Source organism: Mesocricetus auratus, unplaced genomic scaffold (genome assembly GCF_017639785.1).
Source record: "Mesocricetus auratus isolate SY011 unplaced genomic scaffold, BCM_Maur_2.0 Super-Scaffold_100008, whole genome shotgun sequence".
NCBI classification, from domain to species: domain Eukaryota; kingdom Metazoa; phylum Chordata; class Mammalia; order Rodentia; family Cricetidae; genus Mesocricetus; species Mesocricetus auratus.
This window is the reverse complement of record NW_024429192.1, coordinates 73,787,663-73,814,629: the sequence shown is the minus strand read 5'-3', so window position 1 is coordinate 73,814,629 and position 26,967 is coordinate 73,787,663. Positions and strand designations below refer to the sequence as shown.

Sequence of the window (26,967 nt, the reverse complement as noted above, 5' to 3'; positions counted from 1 at the left end):
CTAGCTTTCCAGCTAAGCATCAGGGAAGAGCTCCAGGCTAATCTGGGGGAGAAAGGAAGTCAGTGTGAACCCCCGAGCTGCACAAACCAGGACAAGGTACAGCCTTACTCTTATGGAGGCTAAGAAAGGCAAAGGGTGCCTGGGACTAGGAAGAAGGTGTGTGTGTGTGTGTGTGTGTGTGTGTGTGTGTGTGTGTGTGTGTAGGGAGTCAAAGAGCACAGATTAAGGGTAGGGGGGATATAGCAGCTGGGACATAGTGAGACTAAAGGCTTGGGTCCAATTCATGCAAGAGAATCTTGGTCACCAGCATCTGTGCAGAAAAGTCGTGAGGATGGCACAGCTAGGAGGACCCAGGTGGACACTTGGCTTGGATGTGCTCAGAAATACCTTTGTTATCGGGCCCAGATACTTCAGGCTCACTTATGTGAGGGTCCCTCATGGACCCCAAATGAAGGTTTGGCGTAAACAGCAAGAAGAAGCAGGTACCTCAGAAGACACAAAGCTGTAGGTCCTGGCCTTTCCAGATAGCCAGTATCTATCTGAACCACCTGCTTTTGTAGCAGACATAACCTCAGAACACAGGGATGGACTCCAACAGTCCTGGTATCTATCACCACCCAGGCTCACAGATCCTGAGACCCTCCCGGGCAGACAGCACTTGCTATGGATGGGCCAGACAGATACAGTCTGGATCCTGGACCAGAGGAGAGGTAGAGGGGCTGGGTTCATTGTGGACGTGGAGGCTCTCAGTGCACAGTTGCTCCTAACGACAACCTGGCCATGGCTCCATCCCCTGGTCTGTGCACTGCATCTCAGAATGTCAGCCCACATTAAGAGTCTAGCCTAACAGCAGGATAACCAAGAAGAGTTCCGGTGAGGACCTAGCATCCGTAGTATAGCAGAAACCTGAGGCCTCAAACTAGACCAATGACTCTCTGCAACGAACACTTGCAAGTAAAGATATGTGGATTAAAAACAATAAAGTCTAACCTAGAAGTTAACACAAATGGGAGCATTTCTTTCTTTTCCATCATTTCTAAATGTCTGAATCTACAGGGAAGAAGCAAGAGTTCCCTAGCACCCTAGACACTCTGATACGTGTGACACTGAAACAAATAGTTAAATGTTGCATTACTTAAAAATTAAAAGAGGAAAGCCAGGGTACCCAGGCCTCCTGCTCAGAGCTACTCCAGGCTTGCAGACTGTCTAGGGCCAGCGTCCCACTGAGGAGTGTAGGGGTATCTAGGGAGCAGATGCAAGCGGAGACACCAGACAAGGGATTCCCAGCAGTGCCTCTGCTCCCATTTGTGAGGCCTTAGGAGCAGCGCGGTGCAGGGACACCCCTTGGCATCGCCAAGGCCCTTCGCTCACCAACGGGCGTGCCACACGAATAAGTTCCCCAGCCTCGCCGCCCCTGGGTCCCTGTAAAGTTTCCGTAGGTGCCGGGCCCTGGTTTCCAGGTGTTGCGGTGGCTCGCGGAGGGCAAGGCTGCGGGAGCTGGGTCGTGTTGAGTCCAGAGTCTGGTATCATGAAGCTGGAGCTTCGGCCAAAACGGACAGGGCCCCGAGGTCATGCACAAAGGGACCCGCCCCCAGCGACCCCAGGTCTCTGGAGACCGGGCGTGGGCAAGGAGCGGGCAGGCAGAGGAACTGGCTTCTGAACCCCACCCAGACCTTGAGTCCGAGCCCAGAACCCCGTCCCTAACCGAGTCCGCGTCGCAAGCTATACTCTACACCCAGCTCGCACCCCCAGCACACATCCCAGGCCTGGCCAGGACGGGAGAGTCCAGCCTCAGGCCGCAGGCCCCAACCGGACCCCGCCCACCCGGCCAAGCTCACCTGGCGCGCGGCGTGGGCGGCTCCGCAGCGCGGCCTCCGCCCCCAAGACTGGCGTCCCCAGGTTCCCCGGCGCGCGAGGAGCGGCTTCTCCAGCGCTCTGCACCGACCGCGGCCCCCCCGGGCCACAACTCGTGCGGGTGCGGGGGGAGGGGAGTACCCTCCCCCCTCCCCTACCCGGCGCGGCCAGCAGGCTACCCTCCCACCCCTCCCGCGGCCCGTGCGCAGAACGGACCCGGCTGGCGATGAGGCCTCCGCCCCGCCCCCATCCAACCGCGAATTTTCCCATTGGTAGAGAGACGCGCCCCGCAACCCGCACGGATTGGATGGATGTGCAGAGATTGCAGTTTGCGGTTGGGCTCCTGGTATTGTCAGTCTTAGCGGAAGATCGGCCCCCTAGCGGAGCAGGCCGAGACCCTGACACCTGCCCCGAATGCTGCGGTTACAGCGGAGACAGAAGGTTCGGAGCTGCCCCCTCCCGGCCGCCTTCCGAGGACTTTCCCGGATAGTAGGCCCTGAGCCGCAGCACGCAGGCCCGCGGTCACTCCCGGATTCCAGCAGCGCTGTCTCTATCATCACCCCCAGTTCGCAGGTATCCTCTAGCGCCTGCTATTTGCCGGACACCGAACGTCGATCCTTTTTATTGGCATAGAATGATTTCTCCTACAAGGAGTGTTGGGCTGCTGCACCATTTTACAAATGGAAAACTGAGGTCCGGGGAGGTTCTTGCTTGTTTTAAGGGACAGGGACTGAACCCAGTCGTCGGATTTCCAGGTCATGGGGCTCTCTCATTGCCCCAGCGAGGACAGACAAGGTTAGCAAGGCTGGCAAGGGGTGGGGATGACTGCAGTGATTTCGAGGGCAAAACCAGACTCTGATAAAACTAGAGTTTGTTTCTTCTGTCAAGCCCTTGGGTACTCCCCATGCTGCATGAGGATGCGCTTTTCTGGGGCACTGACAGAGCTTTCAGTTTGGGAAAGGGGAATTATGTGTTTATCTCTCCCCACCCCACCCTGGTGTCAGCATTTCCTCTGCCCTGCTTTGAGTCTTGGAGAAACATCAAGGAGCTTCATCCACTGCCTGAAAAGATTAACACCCATTTCCCTGCCGGGTAGGGAACACAAACCTATCTCTGCAGTAACATAAGGCAGTGGAGGGGGCCCACCAGGGGTGCTGTAAACCGGAGATGGAAGTGCAGAGATGAATCTGGCCTGTGCTTGCCTATGAGCCTTTCATGCCCTGGGTGCACAAGGGAATGAGTAACTTCTGGGCTGTGTGTGTTTCCAAGACCCCTACAGATAGTGCTAACAGAGGTCAGAGTATATGTGGGGGGGATACCCAGAAAGTCATATTTCACCCACCTATGATGAGTCCAGCATGCTCACCCAATAATGGCTACTTGGCAAGAACAAAGAAAGTAAAATGCCTGGAGCAAGGTCTCACTTCTGGGTCCACCTATTCTCTAACAATAAAAGCTGATACCAGGTGCTTTTCAAAGTCAAGGCAGTTGCTACTACTCCATTCGTGGCATTTGAAATGAACACCATTTGGCATCCTGGCATTGAGACATTGTTGCAGCTCTGGGAAGACAAGAAAAGAATCTTCCCAGAAGTCCTCCCAGAAGTCACTCTCCCTGTGTAGAGCAACGCTACAGATGTCATTTTGACTAAGTTGCTGTGTGGTGGGAGTATTCTCTTTCCTCCACTGGAAGTGGATTTAGTGAGTCCAGCTGTCCTCTGGCATGTCTCCAAAGGCATGAGCCCCTAGGCATCCTGAAGCCCTTCTGAAAACCTCATAGTTACGTATCACTATTCCTGCATGCTTGCTGATGGTACAAGAGACTGAACATGTCACTCCTCTGATGGAAGAGGACAAAAGGGAGACACTCCTCCCAAATTAGCTCAAGCTGGGAATGCCCCCCTTCCAGAGACCTGTCTGCTTTAGAGCCTGGTTATTCGCTGCACAGCGAAGACCAGGGTGAGTAGTTCAGGTAGGTCTTGGGCTGCTATCTCGAAGTCTGCCTACCAGGCAGGGGTCAAAAGTGAAGCAGAAGACTACAGGTGTCAATAGTTCAGTGTTTCCACCTCCATCTCATCCTGTCTAGCCAGCTGCTGGCCAACTCTGTGGGGACAGTGCCGGGGAAAGCCACAGGGAGAAGGTGTGAGCCAGGAAGAACTTCCTAAGCAGTCAGCACTTACAGACTGAAAAGGGGCTTACAAAAAGAGGTGAGGAGTCAGGCGATGGTTTGCACACGCCTTTAATCTCAGCACCAGGAGGCAGAGGCAGGCGGATCTCTGTGAGTTTGAGGCCAGCCTGGTCTACAGAGTGAGTTCCAGGATTGCTAGGGCTGTTACACAGAGAAACCCTGTCTCCCTCCCCCCTAAAAAAAAGCGGTGAGGAATGTACAATTGGAGGTGGGACAGCAATGAGCCAGATTCAAATGGGAGAGAATGTCAGAGTGTTTAACAAAAATAGGGGCAAGGGCTGCAAATCAGGTCACAGAGCCACCTGCTGCCTGTTCTTGCATCTCTATTAGTGATGGGAAAGCTTGTCCCACCCATGTCCCACTCCTGATGTGCATAGCTTGGTGCTTTGGAGAGAAACTATTGTGTATCTACTGTCCCATAACCCAGGCCATATTCATCTATCCCCAAGACTATATCCTATTTGCCCACCACTGTTACATCTTAATGCTGTAAACCAAGTGGCCTGACTGCTCAGGGGGAGATTGCTAGGAGCTCAGAGGGATTGTGCTAAACTGGAGTAGAAGGGAAGTCACTAGCTCTGTGTGCCACCTGCTGGCCATGAGTCATGGTGTGCGTGCAGAGTCCTGTTGTGTTGTTTGCAGATGGTTTCCATTGGCTCTCAGGAGGAATACAGGCGGGGCAGTGAGAGAAATGGGCAGAGCAGCCCCCCACCCCATGACTGGGTCTAGTTATAGCCTTGCCTTGGCTTCTCTGAGTTCCAGTTTTCTGCAAAACATCAGCATTGCAGTTTGGAACCGTGGCACCTAGATGTCCCATGCAGCAACTGCCACTTATCATTTTTAAATGTTTTTATTCTATTTAGTGTAAATGCATCACAATATACATGTGGCAGCCAGAGGACAACTTAAAGGACACAGTTCTCTCCTTCCACTATGTGGGTCCCAGGGATGGAACTCAGGTGGCCGGGCTTGACAGCAAACATCTGTACTCATATGGCCATCTTTTTTTTTTTTTTTTTTTTTTTTTTGGTTTTTCGAGACAGGGTTTCTCTGTAGCTTTGGAGGCTGTCCTGGAACTCACTTTGTAGACCAGGCTGGCCTCGAATTCACAGAGATCCGCCTGTCTCTGCCTCCCAAGTGCTGGGATTAAAGGCGTGCGCCACCACCGCCCGGCTTTCATATGGCCATCTTGCTAGCTCTTTATTTTACTTCAACTGAATAGCTTAACTGCTCTGAGCAATTATGTTTATGTCTATAAAATGAAGTGATTGAGAACTGGGTATCAAGAAACTGAGTTGAGAGCCTACAGTACATTATCATTGTCCTTATTGTAGCTGTCACCCTTGTCATTTTATTGAGTATTCGCCTTGGGGAGGGACCTTAATGATGATCTGGCTCCTGAAACCTGATGCTAACAGGCACAGAAGCCCCAGTGAATGCCCCGATCCTGTTCTGAAGGCCCCAGTCATTGCCCAAGCACATAGCTTAGTCACGGTCAACTCCTTCCTTATCCTTGCGGTCTGGACCTGCAGGACGACCTCCATGTCCATTCAAAGACTATGGAAGGCGAGGTGGAGCAAAAGTCCAAGTGCTTCCTAATGCATGAACTGAAATAGATAAGGGTCAGAGGCCATAGAGGCAGACAGTCTGGACTGAATTGGAGGCGACAAAGGGAAGGGAGAGCTATCCAGGACAGATTTAGAGGTTAAGACCAGAACACAGCCTAAGGACGGCGGTTCCGGCGCCTGAGCCCTTCGGGGTTCAGGGGTTATCTCAATCTCCTAGACATACCACGCAGGCTGGCGTTGCTGTGGCAGCAAGAAGGGACCAGACGCCGGCACAGCTCCAACTTTGGCGCAGTTCCAGTCTTGGCGCAGCTGTGGGGGCGGAGCACCAAGTCTCTGAGCGACGGCACACACAGCCAACAAGGCCGCGGCTGTAGGCGACCCGCTCCGCCCTTCGCTGCTGCGTCCAATAGCAAGCGTTTTGGCAGCAGGTTGGGCGGTCCCTATGCTGGAGGCTGTGGTACGCGGGTGCGGCACCCGGAAGTCGGCGGCTGCGGAGGCGGTGAGTGTGCGGCGGGAGGCTGGGGCTGGCGGGCTGCGCTCCTGGCGGGGCTGACCCACGGTCGGGCGCCGAGCTCCTGGAACACAGTCTGGACCAGGTTGGTCGAGGGCGAGGCGGCCCGCCCCTTCTCGTCCTAACTCAATTTCCTCGGCGTAAAATGGAAACTAAACAACCTGACTCGGGACTCTAGTCCGACAGACCAGACCTTCTCTAACAATTGAAAGCAACCCACACGGTACTGAAAAACGTTTCTGATTATTCCGGCCAGGACTGGGTGCGGAGAGGGGTAACAGCAGACAGGAGCAGACTCGCTGGGTACGAGGCTAGATTGGCGGGACAGGGAGCTGCATGGTTGTTGCAGGGTGAAGGGCTACAGCCTCCAGCGTCAGAACCGCTCTGGAGCCTAGTCCTGTCGCCCTCTCTCACCCTGAAGTCAGCTGGGAGGCCTAAGGCCTCACAATGTGTCAGAGTAGGTAGCAAGTGCTGGGTCATTCCTGTGCCTGGTATGGGCTTTACTGGGTTGGCTTGGTAGACCCACGTCCGGAACTGGAGGGCATTGCTGTAGACTGCATCCAGACGGCACTCTCTAGGCTCTTTGGCAGCCCTGGTTTTGCTTGTTTTCCTCTTAGACAGCGGGCAAGGAGGACCCGATGTTGAAACCTACCCGTCTACCCTCACCGTCTTCCCCGTGCTTCTTCTGCCTGCTAGGACACCTCTTTAGAGTGAACCTCATGACCTGCCACAAGTCCCTGATCCTCAGTCCCCCACCCTTACCCAGTGAAGTGTGTCTCCCTCGGCACTGCCTGCTGGTTGGACCTGCAGACTGCTTTGCCATTGCTGGGCTCAGAGCATTCTTCTGAGGTGGATGTGACAGCAGCTGTACGGCTGGATGACACTGTGAAAGGCATTCTATTCTCTAGGAGTCTTTGTAAGGCAGCGTTCATTGGTACGACCTTGTCCATAGTGCTCTAGCTAAGGGTCAAGTGTTTCCTAGACTGCTCCAGCCCAGGGTGCTTGGCTTCCAGGCTTGTGCTCCTCCGAGGCCCTCCCTCCTCCCCCCCCCCCCATCATGTGTTCTGTTGGAGACGGTGACTATTGCTCCTCCTCCGGATTCCTAGTGTTCCTATGGAGATGTGGAACGCTCTGGTGCTCTCATGCCTTCAGGTTCCCCTGCCATGGTCCACAAGCCCACATTTTCATTTGTGTCTTTATGTCAGTGTTTGGGGGACACAGGTCAAAGAGGCATAGCTGCCAGTGGTCACCCTCAGCAGCTGGAGGATTTCCTCTAGTTTTAAGGACCCAAACTCTCACCAGGCTTTCATGCTGAAAAGAACTCCAAGATAGCCGGTCTATGAAGCTGAGTTGGAGATTGTGTTAAAGTTATTTCAATAAAGGCTTAAGCAGGAAGATGAGGAGCAAAAGAGTTGTTTAAAAAAAAAAAAAGTAAAACAAACCGCAGAGGTTGGGCTTCTCAAAAACAAGTCATTCAGCAGGGCAGGCATGGTGGTGACTCCTTTAATCCCAGCACTTGGGAGGCAGAGGCAGGCAAGGCCCTCCTGGTCCTCAGAGGGAGCTCCAGGACAGCCAGAGAATCTCCAAAAACTACTTCCCCCCAAAAAAGAAGCAACTCATTAAGTGGGGTTAAAGTTCTGTCTTGTCTCTTAGGTGATTTCTCTTGGCACCTGAAAAGGTTCAGCCCTTGGGTAGGATATCTTCCTATAAACAGTTTTGTTTGAAGTTCACTCACAATGTCTAGGTAAAGATATAAGGCTATACCAAGGTCACATACATTTTTTTTATGCCTTAAGCCTGAGTTATTGTTATTTTATCATAAAATACCTGTAAATGAGGCTGAACATGGTAGCCAATGCCTGGGATACAGAGGTAAGGAGAACTCTGTGAGCTTAGTCATAGTTACACAGTGAGACCCTGTCTCAAAAAAAATCTGTGTATGAAAAAAATGTCAACTATGGCAGCGCTTACAGCAATTGCTGGTAATTGTGCTAGAGTGTTGGCTGTTCAGTAGCTCTTGCTTCTGGCTTCCTGTCGTTTCCCTGTGTTCCCATCCTGCCTCACTGGCACTGCAGTCCTCAGTCTGATCACCTGCTTGTGATGTGTGGTAACCACAGCCCCTCCCTGAATGTAGGTGACCACCTATAGAAAGTGCAAGACATGAAGGCTTGGAGGAGTCCCAGAAGCCCAGGCGAGCTTCTTGTTGACGCTGTGTGGGGGAAGAGAGCAGAGCTCATCTTTTGGTGATGTGTCAGTTATCTTACTACAGCAGTGACTATGAGTCTGGCATCTGTTGGTTCTGACCACAGAGGTTGGTAAAGGGCTCCTTGACAACAAGGTCACCTCCTTTTCTCTCAACTATGCATTGGTCTTTGAGGCAGCAATGTAATTTTGACTAGCCTAGAACACATACACACAGGTTTCTCAGCACCCTGAAGGCTGAGAAATAAGGCAGCCATGAGTTCAAGGCCAGCCTGGGCTACAAAGCAAGTTCTAGAACAGGCAGGGCTACATGGAGAAACCCTATCTTGAAAAATAAAAACCAAGGCAAGAATGCCATATTTTGTCTGAGTGTGGTGGCTCACACCTTTAATCCCAGTACCTGGGAAACAGAGGTAGAGAGATCTCTAAGACTTTGAGGTCAGCCTGGTCTTTGTAGAGAATTCTAGACCCGCCAGGGATCCTGCTTCAAAATAACCTAAACAGAATACCCTGTTTGTTTGTTTTTTTAATACGTAATGAGGTGAATAGAAGCCACTTAAAGGCCAGGCCTGTCCCTATTGTGGGGCTGGAGGATGGGGAGCAGGCTGACTTCCTACTAAGGGGAGGCTGGAATGCAAGGCTGCCCTGTATCCACAGCTTCCTGTCATGTTTGGTTTGTGCTGTTCCTTTGGTCCGTGAAGAGACAATGACGCCTGGTATGAGACTGAATTAATGTGTTCAGAAGGTAGGGGAGATCTGAGGAGAAGGTACACAGGAGAGATTTGTCATGGTGAGCTGCTGGGTAATAGCTGGAATGAGCAGTGCTGGTTTAAGGAGCTCTGGCTGCCAAGATGGGAGGGGAGGAGGGCGCTCTTGCGGATTGGTTGCCGGGAGAATTTCCAGACGTCAGGATTTCTTAGCCAAGGTCTCAGGAACGGTGACACAGTGTTCCATGTGTGTTTACCTCCTCTGCTGGCAGCTCTCTGCTGGCAGATCACAGCCCATCATATCAGGAGTTTCTGTCTGTCTTGTCCTGCCCAAAAGAACGACTTCACCCCCAGGGACTACCACAAGCAGCAGCAGTTTGGCTGCTTGAGGTGGGCTGGAAGCCCAGGGGACCTGTCCACTGACCATCCTCCCCAGACAGACAGACTAGGCAGCCTTAACAGTGCATTTTCACTCCTTGTGATTAAATGTGTCAGCTGACTGCCCAAGTGACATGGCCTCTGTCCAAAGCCTTCATCCATACAGCCATGGTAGACTGTCTCAAATTGTTAGACCGCTAGCTGGGAAGTAAGGGAAAAAGTCTCCTGTTCCTGTGTGTGTCCCTGCATCTCCTGTTTCTGCCCACATGCCCTGCTTGCCTGTTCCTCCAGGCCTCAGGCATGCCTTACACACTGTCCAGCTGAGAGACGCTGTTGTCAGGCAGTCCACCTATGCTGTGCCCTGTGCCCCTGTGTTCTGGATTATGACACATGTGTTCTTACTTCCTGTCTCTTCTCCACCTGCATCAGCATGGGATGAGCAGGCTGTATGGGCTTTCTTCCTTGAAACATGCTAACTGCAGGTTTTCAGCACCTCCCAGGGAGCCCAGCCATTCACAGTCAGATGCAGAAACCTTGCTGGCACCCAGGCCTCTGTTTCCTGTCCTCTGCCTGTCCCTGAGACCAGATGGTCCTGTTTGCCTTCTCACCCATGGACAGGTCTTGCTTATTTCTAGTCACTATTTGAAAGAATGATACTTGCCCTCCTGGCTGCTACCTCCCTGCTGCTGCCTCAGGAGCAGGGACTTGTTGCTGTTTGCCATTGCGTGCTGCTCCAGGACAGGGACAGCACCATTGGAGGCATACAAGCTGGCTTTGAGCTATGAGGGTGTCGGTTTAATGTGTTAGAGCACTTGTAAGCAAGCTAGGGCATCATTAGGGCTGCGGGTTCCATCCCCAGCACCACATGAACATACAGTATTGAAGGCTGTGGACCTCCTCACTGTGTTACCTCACAGGCTTTGGTACTGGCATGCTATCTGGCATGGCTAACAGGGATAGTGCTATTACTGGACTTTGATCACTGCTTGTGTCCCAACACAGTTCTATCACTGTCCTCAGTAAATCAAGTAAAAGACCCAAATTAAGGGACTGGAGAGACAGATCACCTGTTAAAAGCACTGGCTGCTCTTACAGAGGACCCAGGTTCAGTTCCCAACACCTACACAAGAGCTCACAACTGTTCCAGGCACATACAAGGCACACAGACACACATGTGAACAAAATACTTACACACATAAAATAAATCTTTAAAAAATTGAGTACCCAATTTAATAGTGGCAAGCAGAAAAGGATTTATTCAGTGTGGCCACATTGGGAAAAAGGACAGAGATTGTGTAGCATACCCACCCCTCAGCCTTACCTCCAAGGCTGTCCAGTCAGACGCTCTGAGATGGGTTTCAGGTGATCATATCCTTTAACAGTGCTGGCAGGGGAAGCTATAATATGGCTGAGTTACCGTCCTTGTATTTATAGTCGTTAGAGGAGGATCTCTGAATTTAGCAGATTGATAAAAGGTGCTAAATAGGAATAAATTAGGAAACTAACCCTGGTGTTCAGCCTACCTCAGGACTGCTACATGCCAATGACTTAGCAATTTAGGGAAGGTGGTAGATAACCTGTAAAGCCTGGCTGACCCCTCCATGGGTGAGGGGGCGGGGGAGTGTAGGGGATGGGGGGTGAGGACAGCCTCTCAGATCTCACATCCTTTGGAAAGGTCCCTAACCTGAGGGTGTAGATAGGAGAAGGTGAGAAGTGTCACTAGGCAGTCCTTTCTTTCTGGATTCCCTAGGCTTTGGCCTTTTCTCCCAGCTGGAGATTCCTAGAAGAGTTCTAGCTCCTAGGGTGCCTTGTTTTAACCATTTTAGTAGTTAGAATGGGGGCACACATGTTTATTCAATGTATCCTCATTCCTTCCAGCTACAGTACAGCATTGGATTATCCAGGTAGGCTTCTAGAAGATACCTTTTTTTTTTTTTTTTTGAGATAAGGTCTCCTGTACTCCAGGCTGACCTTGAACTTGCAGAGTGGCTGAAGATAACCTTGAACTTCTGATCTTCCCATCTATCTCCTAAATGATAGAATTCTACGTATGTATTACCATGGCAAGTATGTAGTATTCTACTTTTTCATTGCCACAATGGAATAGCCAAAGCAGGCTGACTTTATAAAGAAAACAGATTTTTTTTTTAGCTCATAGTTTTAGATGCTGAAAGTCCAAAAGGTACAGACTCTGGCAAGTCCCCACACCTCACTTGCTGCATCACCTGGCAGATGGAGTGACAGGAGCGTATGAAAAGGCTCTTGCAATAATTTTGTTCTTTCAAAAGTCCCATAAGCCACCTCCCCCACCTAGTCCCTTCTAAGGCTCGTTTGCTCATTGACCCAAGAGCCTCTCTCTAGGCCTAAATTATTTTTTCCTTTTAATTTATTGTTATGTGTATTTGTGTTGTGTGCACCACATGTTTGTAGTGCTCTTGGAGGCTAGACGAGGGCATTGGATCCTCTGGAACTAGTTATATACAGTCTTAAAACTATCATGTGGGTGCTGGGACTTGAACCCAGGTCCTCTGGAAGAACAGCCAGTACTCTTAACCACTGAATCATCTCTCCAGTTCCCTAGACCCAAACTCTTAGCGGTCTTATTACCTCTCAGGACCACCACAATAGGGGTAGAGGGCTTCGTTTGGGATTTATCCAAATCATAGCATCTGTGAATAGCCAAGAAAGAAACCAGCTCTCCAGATATTAGAGAGGCAGCACTGGGTAGGATTTTGAGTTGGGAGCGGGGCTTGCTTTTTCCACAGAAACCTGAAGGCTCTGACACTTCTAAGTTCCAGCATACACCTGACAGTTCTTTGTCCTGAGGGACCAGTCTGCCTGGGCTACATGAGATAAGGCTTTTGCTAGGCAGCTCCACAAAGCTGAAGGAAGGACATGGCCGGTCATGAAACAGGCATGTAGATATCCACACCCCACCAAAAAGTAGGGAGCCTCACCTGGAGAATGGGGTCCTAGAAAGGGTGGAGGGACCTCAGAGGCAGTCTGAATGGTCAGTGAAGTGACTACGGGGACAATTCTTGGAAGCATTAATAGCAAATGAACCAGGAATGCCTGAAAACTCCTTCCCAATCAGCTCTATACCAAGAATAGTTCCACTGAGTGTGGTGGTACACACCTTTCATCCCAGCATTTGGGAGGCTGAGGCAGGCAGACTTTGGAATTTGAGGTTAGGCTGGTCTACATAGTAACATAAGGATACCCGGTCAAAGAAAAACAAAACAAAACAGCAGGACGCTTTGTTTTTGGTTTTCAGAATTGGCTAGTTGTTAGGACCGGGGAATCTGAGCCATGACTCTGGGAAGACTCCACCGGCAGCCTTAGGAGCCTGGAAGTGCTGAGCATCGCGGTGAGCACTCTTTCCCTTCACGTCTTGCCAGTCCTTCTGGCATGGCCCAGGGCTGCCCAGTAACACCAGGATGTATGGCATGCACTGAAAGGTTTCCTTCCTGCAGTGACTGTGTCTGTGGTGCTGACTGGCAGCCTTGAAGTTCAACATGTGACTTAGGGTCAGTCCTAGTGCCCCTCCCCCTCATCTTCCTGTCATGGTCAGCAGGGGCATTGCCAGGTCCTTACCCAACAGAGGACACATGTGTCCTCCTGAGCATCCATTCTAGTTAGGGCTGGCCCAGTACCTGTTTGCCAGAGCTAGCCATGACACTGGTGATAGAGCTGGAGGTAGGGAGGCTCTGTAGTTAAGGACAGCTCAGAAAGAGCTAGGATACTCTTAGAGTTGGAAGTATTGACGGTCACAAGACACTGATAACTTCCTTTGCTATCTTGTCTGTATAGGTGGACCTTGGCTGTCTTCAGACGTGGGCAGAGCTGTATAGTGTAGATGTTTATTCATTCATTGTGTATTGACCAGTCCCCCAACCCTCGTGCTGTAGAAAGTGGGCAGCTCTCAGCAGAGTGTATACCAGGACTCTGTCTGGTCTCAAAGGAATTCCCATGTAGGCAGGGGACAGGTGGTGGTTGTGGTTTTGTGCTTTGCACATACTAGAGAATCTTTGACCACTTTTCCTTCCAGTATCTGCCTAAGGCATTCTAATTTTCTGTAAACACTCCAAGAATAAAACTAATGCTAATAAAATATGGGACTGACTGTACTTTGTGCTACTCAATTTTTAAGATCTATTTATTTATGTATTTTATGTTTATGAGTGTTTAGTCTGCATGTATGTCTTTACAGCAAGAGAGGGCACCAAATCTCATTACAGGTGGTTGTGAGCCACCCTGTGAGTGCTGGGAATTGAACTTAGGACCTCTGGAAGAGCAGCCAGTGCTCTTAACTGTTGAGCTGTCTCTCCAGCTCCTGTAATACTCAGTTTTTACTATAGGCTCATGTTTTCCTTGTTCCCCAGGAAGCATCACAATTTTGGGAAACTATGGAACCTTTAAGGGTGTGAGGCCTAGTTGGTGAAAGTGAGCATAGTGGCTCACACCTTTAATCTCAGCATGTGGGAGGCTGAGGCAGGTGGATATCTGTGAATTCAAGGCCAGCCTGTTCTACAGAGTGAGTTCCAGGACAGCTAGGGCTACAGAGAAACCCTGTCTCAAAAAAACAAACAATAAAAACAAGCCACATACTTAGTAGTGTGACCTGAAAGGTGCCTTGAAAGCATTTCAGGAGGTGACAGGACCTCACCAAAGGCTCCAGGGTAGAACACTGAAAACTCATTTGAAGAGTGAGATGTCAGGCTTAAGGTCTGGAGTAGATCAGTGTCTGTCTGCCTGCTGAAGTAACTTGTAGATGTGTTAGAGTTGGGGAAATGGGCTTCCCTCTGGCCCAGGTATCCAGATTCATGGTTCAGGCATGGCTAAGGAAGTCTGTGTTGTGTAGCTGTTCTATGGATGTCAAACCCTGTGCTTGACAATATGAAGTAAAGCCCCAGACCTAACAATGGAGATCAGTCACTTAGGTCTAGAGTCCCCCTGGTGACATTCAGGGGATGAACTTGTCCTTCCTTTCAGGTGAAGTAGAATGTAGGGCTCTTGGGATCACTACAGAGCTGCTAAATGGACTTTTACAATATAACACTTGTGTGTAGTGCTTTGCTTTCAGGGAGTGAATATTATCTGACTATGAGTGTCTTAGTTAGTGTTATATTGCTGTGATGAAACACCACGACCGATCGAAGGCAATCAGGGAAGGAAAGGGTTTATTTGACTTCCACATCACAGTTCATCACTGAAAGAAGTCAGGACTGGGTGATAGTGGGGGGGGTGAGAGGACAGGAGGGAGAGGGAACTGAGATTGGGATGTAAAATAAGATTGTTTTTAATTTTAATTAAAAGAAGAAGAAGGGCCGGGCGTTGGTGGCGCACTCCTTTAATCCCAGCACTCGGGAGACAGAGGCAGGCAGATCTCTGTGAGTTCGAGACCAACCTGGACTACCAAGCGTGTTCCAGGACAGCCTCCAAAGCCACAGAGAAACCCTGTATCGAAAAAAAAAAAAAGAAGAAGAAGAAGAAGAGGCTGGGTGGTTATGGCGCACACCTTTAATCCCAGCACTTGGGAGGCAGACACGTGAATCTCTGTGAGTTTGAGACTAGCCTGGTTTAGAAGAGCTAGTTCCAGGACAGGTTCCAAAGCTACACAGAGAATCCCTGTCTCAGAGAGAGAGAGAGAGAGAGAGAGAGAGAGAGAGAGAGAGAGAGAGGGAGAGGGAGAGGGAGAGGGAGAGGGAGAGGGAGAGGGAGAGGGAGAGGGAGAGGGAGAGGGAGAGGGAGAGGGAGAGGGAGAGGGAGAGGGAGAGGGAGAGGGAGAGGGAGAGGGAGAGGGAGAGAGAGAGAGAGAGAGAGAGAGAGAGAGAGAGAGAGAGAGAGAGAGAGAGGAGAGAGAGAGAGAGAGAAAGAGAGAGAGAGAGAGAAAGAGAGAGAGAGAGAGAGAGAAAGAGAGAGAGAGGAGAGAGAGGAGAGAGAATGAATGAATGCCCATGGCCAACAGGCTTGCCTACAGCCCACCTTAACATAAAATTAGCCAGCAAAATGGGCATACTCTTCAATTCTGAGAGCTTGTTGGCCTTCTTGTTTTGTTTTTGTTATTTCCCTATTGTCAGAGACTGTATTTTCAATTAAAAATTGTTATGTCAAAAATAAGTCTATTTTTCAGAGGCAGGCGGATCTCTGTGAGTTCCAGGCCGGGCTGGACCGATAGCCTCCAAAACAATACAGAGAAACCCTGTCTCATAAAAAACCAAAAAAAAAAAAAGTCTATTTGGGAACACACACAGGGGGAGGAGGGAGGGAGGGAGAAAGAGAGGGAGAAAGGGAGGGAGGGAGGGAGGGAGAAGAGTGCTGTCAGGAGGTGGTGGTGCACACCTTTGATCCCAGCACTTGGGAGAATCTTTAGCCTGGTCTACAGAATGAGTTCCAGGATAGCCAGGGCTGTTACACAGAGAAACCATGTCTTGGAAAAATAAAAAGAAGAGTACTGTGTGCTGTCAGGGTGTCTGCTGGAAAGAGGCTGCTTAGGAAAGGCAGGGGTTCTGGGGCTTAGTACTGTTATCTTATGTATGTGAGTGTTTTGTTTGCCTGTATGAATCCTACAGAGGATAAAAGAGTGTGTTAGATCCCTAGAGCTACAGACATTTGCAAGCCATTATGTGGGTCCTGGGAACTGAGCCCAGATCCTCTTACAAGAGCTGTGCTTACTCTTAAGCACTGAGCCATCTTTCCAGCACTTGTTTGATTTTTGACTAAAGCCTTTGGGAGCTATTACAGCCAAGGTCCAAGGGGACCTGGTGGCTATGCTTCTCAGGCTAATACAAGAACTTGTTATTGTCACATGGTGATGGTTTTGCAGGCTTACAGGATGCAAGAATTGCAGGGACATGGAGGCTTGCTCCTAGACCAAAAGTTCTCAAAGTTCTTAATGCTGTGACCCTTTAATACAGTTCCTCATGTTGTAGTGATCCCCAACCATGAAATTATTTTTGTCGCTACTTCATAACTGTAACTTTGCTGCTGTTATGAATCATAATATGAATATCTGATATGCAGAGTGTCTGATATGTGGCCCCTGAGAAATGATCATTTGACCCAAAGGGTTTGAAACCCCTTTTTAAATTTTATTTTAGGAAAGTCTTAAGCCACTTAGCATGTAGCAGAGTAGATTTCCTGAGGCGATTCCCGGAGTGCATGGTGTGAAAAGCTATAAGGATGAAGTCTAGGTTGTGATAGACACCCTTGAGTGTTGGGGGTACCAGGAATGTGACATGTCACTGAGGGCAGAGCCTGGAGGCGATGAGTACAGCCAGCTCATCTGTGCTCCAGGCAAAAGGACTGTGGGCTGGGACTGGCCAAGCCCTGTGGGGCCCACATCACACTATGTGCCCTAGATGTCAGACTTGGAGCTACAGAATTTAATGTTTTCCCTAGTGGGTTTCTGTCTTGTTTGAGCTAATCTTTCCTTACTATGTAGGGTGGCTGTGTTTAGTCTGGGTTTGACCAGTTACCCAGCCCATGATCAGACACAGGCTCCAACAACAGTTCTCTGCCCTGTGGGAACTTTGGAGGTAATGTTTGATGGGGCAAAGAGGCCAGTACGACTGGACTCCATGGACTGGGCTGTGGACGTGGCCTGCATGGAGTAGAGCCTGTAGGGTCCAGCCTTTCATGAGGAGTTAGTGAATCTAGCAGCTCTTGGTGGGGAAGGGAGTGAGAGGGTTAGTGTTTCCTCAGGAAGCAGAGGCCACTGCATGGCCTTAGGTCAGGGTACTCCCCTCTCTGAGCCACTGTGTGGTGACTTCTTGCAGGGCTGAAGTTTAGATATTGATGAAGAAACCTCAAGACCACCTTTACTCAAGGTGATTTGATAGGAAGATGCAGAGTTCAAAAAGGCTCTTGTGTTCATGTTCATAGTTTATTTCAAGGGATGGATGGGCACAGATTAAGAACCACAATAGAAAAGGAACAGAGTTCAGAATCCAGGTATTGCCAGCAGAGGCTCCTATTCCCGAGTTCTCATTGGAGTTGCGTGCCCTGCTCAGTCTTCTCACCAGTAATGTGTGAAACAACACGCATGGGATTTGCCAGCAACTTGCTAACCTGGGTACCCAGGGTTTTACTGGGACTTTATTTGTGGGTTTGACACATTGCTAGTCTATGGGGCTGACCTTACTGATAGCTACATGGCCCAAGGCCACCATCACAAATCATAGTGACATAGCTGCCTATATGGCATTGCCCAAGGCTTCATGTCAGTGAGGACATGTCCCAAAAGACTTTCTAAGGAGACTCACTGGAATGAACAGGATGTGGGTAGCCCAGGCCTGCTCACTGCACACACTTTGACTGCCAGGGAGAGCCCCGAGCAGAACTGTGTTCTTGTGTTGGTGGAGATCACCCAGGAAGTAGAGTGCTAAGTGTTGCTTGGCAGGCCAAGAACACAGTGTGAGCCCCTGTCCAGGGACAAGTGGTGTGAGATCCGGGTGCTCTGGACTCTCTCTGCACTTATAACCTCAAGAACCTTTGGCCAGATCCTAGTCCCTGGGCTAGCACTCATTAGTGTGGTTTGACTCAGCACTTGTTCAGTGCTTTCAGAGAGGTCCATGCTTGGTACTACCGCCTCCTGTGCTCAGCAGACTTCGCGCTCTCCTCGCCCATGTCCACAAATGTCCAGACAGGGGTTTTGGTTTTTGTTTTTCATTTTACTGTATGTGTACGGGTGTTTTTCTTAAATGTATATGCAGTGGCCATGGAGCCCAGAAAAGACATTGGATTCCCTGACACTGGAGTTACAGATGATTATAAGCCACCTTGTGCATTCTGGAAAATGAACCCAGGTCCTCAGAAAAGCAGCCAGTGCTCTTAACTGCTAAGCCATTTCTCCAGCTCCTCCAGTGAGTTTTGTTTTTTCTCCTGTGTCTTCATGGTGACTGACTAATTCTATTCAGTCTTTAAGAACCCTTGTGGTGAACGCCCACCAGGCCCTGAAAGAGCTTCAGAACTCCATGGGTGCTAAGTTGGAAACACCTGGCACTCACAGGGGCTTGCCAGCAGCTTCTTGGGGAAATATCTGAGTTCAGAGGAAGGAAGGATTTGCTATGGGACAGGTATAGTAGGGAGGATATGCAGGGTTTGCTGGCCAGAGAGGCCTGAGGGCTGTTGGGCAGCGGGCCTGGCTTGAGTGGGGGGGTGAGGGATTGGAGAGAAAGGCAGTTCCTGATGGTCCCCTCCCAGGGGCTGGCTTTCCTCTGGTCCTTCTCTCCCAATGACTGCGTCTTCATCGAGGCCGCAGCCCTGGGCTCTGCCAGCACCTCCAACTCCAGGCTGCCTGGAGACACATCGATGGCCTTCCTGTGGACAATGAAGCCCTCACCACCACTCCAACTAGAGGGCTGGTCTGCTGCCTGCTTGGGCCAGCCAGGATGGCAGATCCTGCAGCTGAACTGGAGAAACACCCTTGCTCTGGCTATGTCTGGTGACTGTGGCCAGAACGGGCTCTGCCAGTGGCTCTGCCCAGTAGCTGGGTACACAGCCTAGGGAGGACCAAAGGCCCCTTCTCTGACACCAGCAGCTGGCTTTTGTGTGTATCGTTAATCCAGGAGCCCCCATCCACAGCAACTGGCAGGTATAGTCCCTCCTGAGGTCCAGCAAGATGTCAATTCCTTGCACTGCCTCTGGATAACTGCTGGCTGTCTCATAAAGCCTTTTCTAGAATGCTCATGAATTTCCCAGTTCTCAATGCCTCACCCCTCCACACACAGAGATCTACTGAGCTCTGCAGTTCCTATAGCTGTCATCTCTCAAAGAACTTTATAAAAGTTCCCTTTTGTACTTTGAGAACCCTGTTTTTTTCTGTATTATTTTCTCTATTCTGCTTCTGTTTTCCTAGAATCAAACCATGGCTGGTTTGTGATATGCATGTCAATCTTTCTTGATAGCCAAGGTCACTGAATTTCAGGGTTCCTGGCCCCACAGTATGAACCTGTCTCTGTTTCATAGAATGCTAGGTAGGCACAATTTCTCAGAGACCACCCCCTTTTAATTAAAAAATTATGAATATGAATGTTTTGCTTGCATGTATGTGTATGCACTGTGTGTGTGTGAGCCTGGTACCCACAGAGGCCAGAATAATAGACGTTATGAGTTACAGATGGTTGTAAGCCACCAGTGGGTGCTGGGAATTGAACCCCAGACCTCTGGGAGAGCAATGAGTGCTCTTAACCACTGAGACAACACTCCAGCCCCATATCCAGTTTTCATACTGGCTAAGCCATCACCCCAGTTTGCCAGATAGTCTGGGAGCAGACATGTTGTAGCATTTTCCATTGAAAGTTTTTGTGAGCCTGCCTGCTTCCCGAGGGCTCTGAGGCCTGGAGTTCATGAGGCAAGGGATCACGCTTAGTCCATGCTCACTTAGCACACAGGTGTGTGTGCATGTGCCCAGCACAGGTTTCTGCCTACCATTAAGTGCTTTGGGATGGTAGGGAATCAAAGGCCTGTGGGGACATGTGTCACAGATCATATCAGGTGAGTGAGTCCTGATGCCTAGCCTTGGGGTGCCATGGGCTGAAATGAAGGCACCTCCCTCAGTGGCTCACGGGAATACTTGGTGCCATTTTGGGGAAGATGATTCGCTACTCCTCCACCCTAGCTTCACATGTGGGTCCTATTGCTGCGCCTGCCCCTTCCAGTACCCACTCGCCACCCCCATGTGGTGTGTCCAGGGCCAGAGAGTGTCACACTGGTGGAGTTACATGGTGATGCTGATAAGCCCAGGTAAAGGACAATGTCTGTGATGTTACCGACACCTGGTCTCGCTTGTCCAGCCCCAATCACTGGTGGTGTATTCTGGACCACGGAGGCATCCGAAAGGCCCTCTGACACTGCTGTTCACAGCTCACTGTTCTCCTTTTCCCACAGACCTTGTGACCGTGTGAGCAAAGCCACCCTTGCAACCCATGTGCATCATCTTCTTTAAGTTTGATCCTCGTCCTGTTTCCAAAAATGCATACAGGTAATGGATACCTCTGCCATGCTGCACTGGACCTGGGGTATATGGCTGCTTCTCACCACTGGGGTGCCATGTATGCAAGAGACAAGGGCAGGCCATTGATGAGTGGGCCAGGCCCTGAATGGCCAAGTTCTGGTCTCTGGAGGCAACCTGCACAGGCCTGGTCCTGCTGTCCTGGACAGTGGCTGCTTAGCCTGGGGTGCTGGGAGGAGTTACCACCATAGAGCATGGACTCAGAGCTCATATGCAGGTGTGGCAAGACAGAGGACAGTGTGGAGTTCTGTGAGTTGTGATTAGGGCACAGCTGCAAAATTGGGGTAGTCTGGATGGTGGCAGACTGAGGACTCTCCATCTGAGCAGTGAGGACACTGGAGTACTAGCCAAGGATGTGGGAAACAGTGGGCAGGGAAGGGTGAACTGGGGGCTAGCTTGCCTTACTCTTCCTAACATGTGAACTCAGACAGTAGCGGCTTCATTCTCCAGGACATGTCAGTGTTTGTTCACGTAAAGAATAAGGCAGAGTTTAGCACACAACTAGAAGTGAACTTTGAAACTGCTCTCTCATGCATTTGCCTGGAGTGTTTGTTCCCTCCCTTCCTTCCTTCCTTCCTTCCTTCCTTCCTTCCTTCCTTCCTCCCTCCCTCCCTCCCTCCCTCCCTCCCTCCCTCTCTCTCTCTCTTTCTTTCTTTCTTTTTTTTTATTGTTTTTCGATACAGAATTTCTCTGTGTAACAGTCCTGGCTGTCCTGGAACTTGCTTTGTACATCAGGCTGACCTGAAATTCACTGAGATCCGCCTGCCTCTGCCTCCCAAGTACTGGGATTAAAGGCATGCGCCACCACCGCCCAGCTCCTGGAGTGTTTTCAAACGTTTAAGAAATGATCTGAGTTGTTTCAGTGAGGTTCTTATGCTGAGTCACTATACAGGACAGCAATCCTGGCCTCTCTGGCAATCTCTGGGACTCACCAGTTACCACCTGGACCTCACTGCAAATCACCTTCACATCCAGTTAGTCTGAGACCCTAGGGACCTTGATTCAGTCAACAATAGGATAATTAGAAAACAGGCTTAAGTCACGTGAGCCTTAAATATCAATTGGAAACCGGATGTGACTCAGACCTTGTAATTACAGCACTTGGGGAGGAAGACAGAAGGTTCAAGGCCAACCTGGGCAACATGAAATTCTGTAAGAGAGAAAAGATTGATCACAAAGTCAAGCATGGTCCCCAGGGCTTACTATGGCTGTCACAGACAGCTTTTGAAGTGGGAGCAGTCTCCTTAGGTTTGAATGAGAATGATCCCCCATAGGCTAATGTGTTTGAATATGGGGTATCCAGCTGGTAGAACTGTTGGGAAGGATTAGGAGGTGTGGCCTTGTTGGAGAAGGTGTGTCACTGGGTAATGAGATTTGAGGTTTCAAAAGATTTGGGCCACTCCCAGCTACTCACTGTCTCCGGCTTGGGGATTAAGATGTGAGCTCTTGCTGTTCCTACCACCATGCCTTTGCTTGGCCATCGTGGATTCTAACCCACCAAAACACTTTCTTTTAAGCTGCCTTGGTCATAGTGTTTTATCACAGCAATAAAAAAGTGACTAACAGCTACCCGCAACCACAGGGTATTACAGTTCCTGTGTTTAAATTCTAACTACAGCTGGGTGTGGTAGCACAGGCCTTTATTCCCAGCACTCCAGAGAGAGATGGATCTCAGTGAATTCCAGGACAACAAGAGCTACATACTGAGACCCTGTCTCAAAAAACCAAAAAGTAAAAAGTAAAAGCCCTAACTGCCAGTATATCAGAATACAACTCTCATTAGAGATAGACCTTCAAAGAAGTGATTAAGGTAAAACGAAGCCACATGGGTGGGCCTTGATTTAACCCACTGAATGTCAGTTCTGAATGCTGGTATTAACAGATAGAAGATGGGCCTTTGGCGGAAACTGTAGCACAAAAAAAAAAAAAAAAGACCCAGAGACTGATATTTGGGGTTCAAATTTCAAGCTGATGAACAGAAAATCAAAATAGTTGGCCACAAGCTCTTACTGCTACCTCAGACTGAATGGGCTGGTTCTGCTGCTTCTCCTTAGCATGGCTGGAGAATCCTGAAGCTGAATGTCTTCCTATCCTCAGTGTGGCTGGAGAATGAATGCCTGATACTGAGACCTTGCTCCTGTCTTTTTTTTTTTTTTTTTTGGTTTTTTTGAGACAGGGTTTCTCTGTATTGTTTTGGAGGCTGTCCTGGAACTCGCTCTGTAGACCAGGCTGGCCTCGAACTCACAGAGATCCACCTGCTTCTGCCTCCCAAGTGCTGGGATTAAAGGCATGTACTACCAACACCCGGTGTTCCTGTCTTATATACCTCCCTAAAGCTGGGATTAAAGGAGAGCTTTAAAGGGATTAAAGATGCTGAGATCATCTTTAGGACTGGATCAATCTTGTATAGATCTGGGTGGCCTTGGACTCATAGATCGGCTACCTCTTAATCCTGAGTCCTAGGATTAAAGGTGTGTATTAACCTCCTAGCTTCTGGCTGCTGGGATTAAAGTTGTATGGCTGGCTTTTCTATCTTGTGGCCGACTTTGCTGTCTGACCTTCAGGCAAGCTTTAGTAAATCATAAATAATATATTGCCACAAGTGGTCTTGCCAATGCCATGATTTTAGACTCACAGCCTGCAGTGAGCTGCTGCTGCTGAAACTGCCAGCCTGTGGTAATAATCCATTATGGCAGAGGGGGAAGCCGTGCTCCAAGGAGATCAGTCAGCATGGTGGCTTTTCCAGGGAACTTTCCCTGCACTTGGATGCTCATATCCCTGGGAGGAAGCTTAGCTGCCAGCTTGCAGCACAGTGGTCTCTGTTTCTGATGGAGGTGAAGAGGCCTAATGCAGATCTCAGTAAATCAACCATGGGTAACTGAGTGAACACAAGCCAGATTTCCCCAACTTTGGGGATGAAGTTCACTCCTGGTAGCTACTTCTACTCCAACTCCAGGGATGCCACATAGCTTCTGACCAATTCACTGAGAGGACAACTGGGCAGTGCTTTATATTTTGGCCATGATCTCAAGAGACACAGTCCCCAAAGAGCAGTATTAGCACTCCTAAGGTTTAAATCTCTCAGGTCAGAATCATAAAATATAAGTATATAAAAATAAATATAATACTAAAAGGGATACTTGAACTCTTGGGGCTTGAGGTATAGATAGCTCAGTGGTAGAGAGTTATCTTTAATCCTTAACACTGCAAAAATAAAATACAATAAAGTAATCATTGGAGTTAAGGGTTGAAACCTAGCAAAATGACCTTAAGGAATAGGTCAAAAGTGAAACAAATAAATGCCTATTATGACGGTTGGTAATTGTGTGTACCTCAAAATCTATAACTGATTATATGAAATACTCTTACAGACAACCTAACAGCCTTGACAAGATTGATCAATAGCCACACTAAGTCAATTAGCCTGTCCAGTCATCCAAAGATTCATGATCTGGAGAAACTTTCATTTTTTATAAATGCAAATATAGTAAAAGCATGACCTCCATTTACTGGAGAAATGTCAGTGTTTCACTTCCGTGCATGTGTGTGGGTGCACGTGTGTGTTAAAGTATACATGTGTTCATGTTCCAAGTCTTCAGTCACTCTCTGCCTTATGCATTGAAAAGGGTCTCAGTTGAATTGAGAGCTTGCCAATGTGGGTAGTCTAGCTAGTCAGGTTGCTCCATGGCTGGAGTTAAAAACAGACCACCATGCACACCAAGCATTCATATGGGTGCTAGGAACTTGGGACCTAGATCACGGATGAACCTTCATGAGTACTGCAGTCCCTCCAAGTGTTAGCTGGGGGAGTTGTTTCTACTCTCATATAGGATTTGATATGGGTCCTCACAAGCCATCAGGAGCTCAACCTATGATAAAAATAACCCCGCAGTTAGTGTTCTTCAGTAATTAGGCAAACAGTTCTTGCTTAAAAATAGGTAGTTGATGAGAGATGGTTCAACAGTTAAGAACACTGGCTGCTCTTCCACAGGTTTCCCTGTAAGTTCAGTTCCAGGGAATTCAGTTCCTTTTCTAGGCTGCATGTGGGTAATGCGTAGATATGTACACAGGCAAAACACTCATACACAAAATAACAAAAACCTCAAGGAAAAGTTTGTTTCCTTTTGGTTTTTTGAGATAGGATTTCTCTGTGTAGACCATACTGGCCTGCCTGCCTCTGCCTTCTGAGTGCTGGGATTAAAGGCATGCATCACCCCCACCTGGCTATATAATTTTTAAAAGTCTTTGGTCTTTTGTTGTTGTTGTTTTGTTTTGTTTCTTTTTATTTTATGTGCATTTGTCTTTTGCCTGCATGTATATTTGTGTGAGAGTGTCAGAACACCTAGAACTGGAGTTAGACAGTTGTGAGCTGTCGTGTGGGTGCTAGGAATTGAACCCCAGGTCCTCTGAAAGAGCAGCCAGGCTCTTAACTGCTGAGCTGCTTGGTCAGCTTTTCTTTTTCCCTTTCCCTTTTTACTTATTTGTTTCAGGTTTCCTTTACTAGAATTATGTAAGAATCGGTTCCTGAGGCCAGCAGCCCCTGCCTGCTTCTGGGCATGGAGCTTACTGAGAGCATGGCCTACCAGCAGTGGCTTCCTAGCCGCACTGTCAGGAGTCGACCAGGTGGAAGCTGACCCTACCTCTGGGAGAATGAGGGCTTCCAACCCAGTCCCTGTGTTATCACTGCAGCTTGTGCCTCAGGGACTGTGGTTTCTTCCTCCTAGCTACTGTGAAGGCTGGGCTCAATGAAATATGTGGCCTTGGGAATGCTGGCATTGCTGCCAAGGAGGAGGACATCTCTACCCCAAAGGGGATAGAACAGAGATGGATAGACACAGGCTTGTTGGAACTTGCTTGTTGAAGGTGCAAAGAATTGTTCTGTGGGTATCTGTGTCTGTGTCTTAGGGTTCTATTGCTGTAATAAGACACCATGGCAACTTTTATAAAGGAAAGCATTTAACTAGGGCTGGCTTACAGTCCAGAGGTTTAGCACGGGAGCATGCTGGCAGAGATGGTGTACTGTTGGAAAAGGAGCTGAGAATTCTACATCCCAATCTGTAGGCAGCAGGAAAGAGAGAATGAGCCACTGGGCCTGACTTGAACGTGTGAAACACAGTAACACACTTCTTTCAACAAGGCAGCACCTAGTGCCACTCCTGTGAGCCTGTGTACAGGGGCCCTTTTCATTCAGACTACCACAGTCTATCTTAAGGACAGTGATTACCTCTCCCTACCCTAGGTGACTTCTGTGAGAATTAAGAGCAAGGAAGTAAGGCACTCTAGAAGTGGTGAGGCTCCCACAGGAGACCCAGAGGGCTCAAGGGACATTCCCATGGTCCTTCCATAAACAAGATGGAGCCACTGATATCCAGTGTGTCCCCAGGCTCTTTTTTTGTTGTTGTTGTTTTTTGGGGTTTTTTTTTGTTTGTTTGGGGTGTGTGTGTGTGTGTGTGTGTTTGGTTTTTCGAAATAGGGTTTCTCTGTATTGCTTTGGAGGTTGTCCTGGAACTTTCTCTGTAGACGCAGTCTCAGACTTACAGAGATCCGCCTGCCTCTGCCTCCCGAGTGCTGGGATTAAAGGCGTGCGCCACCGGAGCTCAGCTATTCAGGCTCCTCTGGATGGAAGCTTTCTAGGTCTGGTTGAGTGTTTGCAGTGGGTGGGGCAGATAGGTAGAAGGAAGATAGTGCCTTACTCTCTAGCTTGGCCTCTATGTATGCTTGGTGATCCCAGGGAGAGTCCTTACTGGCCTGACACTTTGGGGATATGGCGTGTGAGACTGTCCCACAAGCCCTGGTAGATCTGTCTCCTCAAGCTGAGTCATGAAAACCTGTCAGTGGCCAACAGGCAGAGGCCAGAGATACAGCTGCACATTTCCACACTGCCTCCTATAACAGCCTGAGAGATGTTCACTCAGGTAATATCATAAAGAATGTGTGGGATTATTATTATTATTATTATTTGGTTTTTACGAGACAGGGTTTCTCTGTATTGTTTTGGAGGCTGTCGGTCCAGCCCAGCCTCGAACTCACAGAAATCCGCCTGCCTCTGCCTCCCGAGTGTTGGGATTAAAGGCATGTGCCACCACCGCCCGGCTATTATTTTTTTTAATGATGGTCTCATTGTGTAGCCCAAGCTGGCCTAGAACTCATAGAGATCTGCCTGCCTCTGCCTCTGCCTGTCTAGTGCTGGAACTAAAATTGTGTGCCATCAAGTCAGCTTGACTTCACCACAGACAAAAATCTCAGGGTGAGTCAACATGAAGCAGAATTGGAGTTTATTGAGAAGAAATTTTAACATAGATTTTGTCACAGAGGTTAGTGGAGACACTCCTATATCGAGACATGCAGGGGCAAAGGTGTGGGTTCCCCCAGACATGCTTCAGTGTCTGAAGTGATACAGAGGTGTAAGACACTGTGCCTTGTGAAGGGACGTCTCAAGGGTTAGAGCCGCTCCTGAGGGGCACTGGGTCAGAGTAGCTGATAAGGTAAAAGTCACATGGGCAATAGAAGATGCTTTTACTGTGAACGGGTTTCAGTCTTGTTTGA

The 26,967-nt window shown here is 49.2% G+C and overlaps 2 protein-coding genes across 12 annotated transcripts in view; one reads left to right on the top strand and one right to left on the bottom strand.

The window, feature by feature from the left end:
- The window catches only part of Arvcf (ARVCF delta catenin family member), a 61,233-nt gene extending 59,214 nt beyond the window's left edge, over positions 1-2,019 (bottom strand). Inside the window, exon 1 of one of the 3 annotated variants that reach the window (XM_040751180.1) lies at positions 1,839-2,019. The gene's annotated coding sequence lies outside the window, so the exon portion shown is untranslated. The remainder of the gene's footprint in view (positions 1-1,838) is intronic. The other 2 variants (XM_005077514.4, XM_005077515.4) reach the window with 2 other exon arrangements.
- Positions 2,020-2,229: 210 nt separating this feature from the next.
- Tango2 (transport and golgi organization 2 homolog) overlaps positions 2,230-26,967 on the top strand; it is a 39,410-nt gene continuing 14,672 nt past the window's right edge. For 2 of the 9 annotated variants that reach the window (XM_013118693.3, XM_013118692.3), the window contains exon 1: positions 20,298-20,391. Coding sequence is in view for 7 of the 9 variants with exons in the window: in XM_040751182.1 (XP_040607116.1) it covers positions 20,336-20,391 (56 nt within the window). In the remaining 2 variants the exon portion in view is untranslated. Of the gene's footprint in view, positions 2,428-6,070; positions 6,344-12,681; positions 12,775-20,297; positions 20,392-26,967 lie in introns of those variants that run through there. The other 7 variants (XM_040751182.1, XM_013118685.2, XM_040751183.1 and 4 more) reach the window with 7 other exon arrangements.